The sequence below is a fragment of the Notothenia coriiceps genome, unplaced genomic scaffold (assembly GCF_000735185.1).
Source record: "Notothenia coriiceps isolate Sejong01 unplaced genomic scaffold, NC01 NC01_scaffold00014449, whole genome shotgun sequence".
Classification (NCBI taxonomy): domain Eukaryota; kingdom Metazoa; phylum Chordata; class Actinopteri; order Perciformes; family Nototheniidae; genus Notothenia; species Notothenia coriiceps.
The window spans coordinates 1-4,195 of NW_011347150.1; the positions used below are offsets into that span (position 1 = coordinate 1).

At 41.5% G+C, this 4,195-nt stretch overlaps 1 protein-coding gene across 1 annotated transcript; it reads right to left on the reverse strand.

Annotated features, from left to right (window-relative positions):
* Positions 1 to 853: 853 nt before the first annotated feature.
* LOC104948506 (fumarylacetoacetase-like) lies at positions 854 to 3,940 on the reverse strand (the record flags this gene model as incomplete). The annotated part of the gene is made up of 4 exons (XM_010774709.1): positions 854 to 1,005; positions 1,966 to 2,065; positions 3,052 to 3,104; positions 3,843 to 3,940. Coding segments are annotated over 4 exons (403 nt in total), but the record flags the coding sequence as incomplete, so codon positions are not given.
* Between the last annotated feature and the right edge of the window lie 255 nt (positions 3,941 to 4,195).

Genomic DNA, 4,195 nt, shown 5'->3' on the forward strand with positions numbered 1-4,195 from the left:
CCATTCCACTTGCTTATTGTGAGAATGCCCACATAAATGAAACTCCGTACCATGTTTTCACTGCTACTTTGTACCAAAGCAGATTCTCAGAGCCATACACATGAACCGTACACATGCTGCTTTTTTTGCGTAGCTGTGTCTTGTTGTAAGCCCTGTGGCGATCTGTTCTGTTCATCTGTCATATCATACAATAAAGCCATCGAAAAGAATAGGATACAGCATTAAAAGTTATTCTGGGTCTTTGTGTGTCATAGCTTGGCTGTGTGTGTGGCACGACGAGCGCATTTTGTGTGAGCGAGCGAGAGAGAGAGCGCTAACGTACATAACGAGTTGTTTCTACAACAAGGAGGAGGAGAGCTCTCTCCTGTCAGACACATCTTATAATGTCAGCTCAGGGAGGTAAAAGACTCTCTGAGTGTTTAGATCGTTGACTTTAGTCCAAGTTATCTCATGGAAACAAGTATTTCCAAGGCACACCTTTTATATGATCAATATAAAAAACAAGAGAATAACAGGTATGAAATAATTCCAACTCATACTATAGGACAGTAAAACAAAAATACAGTTTAAAATGGGAGTGATTAGTAAAATATGCATAAAGAAAAAGTAAGTCTGTTTTAAACAGTACTGTTTCACATGGGTGTTGTTGAGAGATGTATCCATAGATTTAGTCCCTAACTTTGCTCTCAAAGTGCACCAGATCCATTTAACATCAACATTTAAAAATAAATCTTCCCGGGGGAGCATGCCCCCGGACCCCTCAAGAGGAGGAGAGGTCCACCACCTGCCCACACCCCCCGTCAAATTGTCCCACCCACATTGAGGATGCTTCCTACGCCCATTATCGGAGCAGTTACAGGACCGCGGTGCTGACCTGGATGGCGTTGGGCTCTGCGAAGGGTAACAGCGCCTCCATGGGGATGACCCAGGGGGAAATGGTTGTTCCAAAGTTCTTCCCCAGGAAAGGACCGAGAGGAACATACTCCCACGCCTGGATGTCCCTGGCTGAGAATAAACATGAATATAACTGCAGGATAGAACACACATTCATGTATGGATCTGCAGCCTCAGGAGAACTGATACATCTAACGGGATTACATAATCAGGATACAGTAAAAGGTAACTGTATTCCCTGTGTGATCCTGTATTGAAAATGATGGATTACTACTAGCAGGATAGCAGTATTATTAAAACCTAAAAAGATCGTCTAGTGTCTGTTTTAAAAGGATCAGATGTTATCTCTTCTCTGTGTAAGCTGAGTGTGAATCTATATGCCTACTGCCTGAATCTGCTTTATGGTTTTCACTTTTTTTGTTCCGTTTTTAATTCAGTAGGAGAACCTATATGTTCATAAAAAACGTATATTATATTGTGATAGCTAAATAAGTAAGAATACATTTTTGTATGTGAAATTAGTCATTGTAACTCTCCTAACCATGCATATTGGAGAAGCAATTTCAAGTAAGGATTTCTCTGATTATATTAATATTTTTTTGCAATGCCAGTTTAAATGAACTACTGATGGCTACAGTATGCTGGCAGTGAAGGGGTATTAGAGACAATGTAAGTCAGAGAGCGCCAGCCCTGTGCATGTCTCTCCAGATCTGAATCAATAATACATACACCTACTAATATTTTTGATGAGGACTGCCATTATATCTAAAATCATTTCCATCAGACTATATCTGCAGTGGCAGCCCCATGTATAATGAAGATCTGCATTAAGGAACAAGTGTGCTTCTAAGTGAAACGTCACTGCTGATTACAGTGTTGGTTTGGATGCGTATAAGCAGCTGTATCACTGATTTAGAATTATCTGACAAACTTTCTCACAAATATCAGTTTTCCATCATCATGTTCAATGACTGTAAAGCCTATCATTATCACAAAGGGTGGCCTTGATGTATCAGGGAACCATAGCTACAAGCACACGGAGGATGTTTGATTTGTTGTGCAGAGGCTCACCGCTCCAGTCGTTCATGAGCACCATGCCGAAGATGTGTTCATGGGCTTTCTCGATGGGGATTGGCTCCCCCAGCTGATTCCCTCCTCCAACAAAGAAGGCCTATCAGAGTAAAGAAGAAATATAATGGCAATGAAATACTGACATTGTGTTAAAGGTCCCATGTCATGCTCTTCCGGTTATTAGCCGTCCCCTTGTGTGTTATGAAGGTTTGTATGCATGTAAACGGTCTGCAGATACACAAACCCTCAAAGTACACCCTGTAACAAGTAAAACTCTAGGACAGAAAATACCCGTCTATGCTGTCCCAGAACGCCTCGTTGGAGATTTGCCAAAAGGACCAATCCGTGGACTTCCTCACACACACACACTCAATCTTTTCTCAGCTGCAGCTCCGCCGATTTCTTCTCCCTGAGACGGCGGGACGCGGCGAGGCTGTGAGTCGGTGTGTGAGCACACACACAAACTCCCAGCCAGGCTGCGGGTGTGTGTTCGGGCTGGGTTCCGCTGTGTCTCGCAGACGGCCACTGGGCTCATAGGGAGGGGGGGAAGGAGCTCCAACAAGCCACGTAGGACAGAGAGTGAATACACATACTATACAGAGATGCTGTATGAGAAACCAATGTGATTTTGGAAAATTGCACAATATAAATCTATTTTAGTAGACCTCAACAATGGAATTATCATCAGTAGAAATGGCCATGACAAGGGACCTTTAAATTCACAAAAGCTGATAAAAGGCTAGAGAGAAGGGAAACCTTGGTTTATCCTAGGGCTGCTCGATTATGGCACAAAATCACGATTATTTTTGTCAATAATTGATATCACGATTATTAAAAAACGATTATCCCTTTACTGACTTAAAAAAAATGTGAACACTATGTTTTTACCATTTGATTACCCTGAACTTTAAGTATAATTAAACTAAAAAACCAATGAAAAAAAATTAAATTAAAAGAACAATCGTTTTATTTCGATTACGTTGTTTTCGTAATCGTTGCAAGCAAAAATCGTAATCGAGATTCAAATACGATTAATTGCACAGCCCTAGCTTATCCCCAGGGGATTTTGAATTTGGAAATACTCACCATCTCCAGCTCGATGTCCAGCTGCTTAGACGGGCCAAACACAGGAGGCTTTGCTGAGAGGAAAAGGAAACATGCAGTAAGATGTGCAGCTCTGTGTATATGTCGATCAGGGCAAACTATTCCATCTATGGGCCAAGGCTGCATTCATTGAAAAAGCAATAAAAAGTATGTTCTGTTTGAGACACATTTGTATAGTTAAAATCCATAATAATGTAAACAAAGATGAAATATAGAAGGTGTATAATACATGAAATAACAAAATAATTTTCATTGGAAAGGAGCGACCAGTGGAGTAACAGGCAGCGAATAAAGAGGGACCACAAAGAGTGGAGGACAGAGAGAGCAGTCACAGAGAGAAGAAGTCTGTAGTGTGGATTTATATCTTTACTATTTAATTAAATATTGACAAATGGATCATTCATTGGTACATTTAACCTGATTCTCATGCATTACTGCTTCAAAGATAATGTATGCTGCTGCGCACTATCACATCTAAATGTTATCCAATTTTGCCCACTCCAAATGTCTTAAAAAGCAGATCTTGAGCAGGTCCAACGTTGTTGGGGTCATTCCCCTGAACCTCCCCAGCCGGCTTATTTAAGACCTCAGTATTTATGGTTGGCAGTCGAATTTTAAAAGGGTAAAAAAAGTGTGAAGAAAAATAAACAGTGCAGTACTCTTCTAGGGTTTGCAAAGATGTAATAACAAGTCTTAAACTTGTATCTGTAACATGCTCATCTCTGGTGATTTGTTGAGTGGACTGCGTTTTCTGTCAGCTGTGGGGATCTTACTCTGGTCCGGCCTCATCTGGCCTGAGGGCCGGCGGATGGGGGTCCGAGAAACGACCACTGAGGAGGCCCTGCCATGGTAACCCACCGGGAGCCTCAGCCTGCAGACCCAGGATCAGTGTTAGCATGATGGGAGCACAGGGAAATACAGCACAGACAGAGCAGCGAATGGGCCGCTGGGCCTAGATCAGATAACGTAAAATATATATATATATATTACCAATGTCTGCTTTCCTTTTTTTTATCATAGCATGCCTTTTCTACCTGCTATGCCACTTTTTCTGTTACACTGTTATTATGTATTGAAGTCAATGGAGAGAGAAAGATTATCTTTCGATCCCGTTTGAATTGTGCCA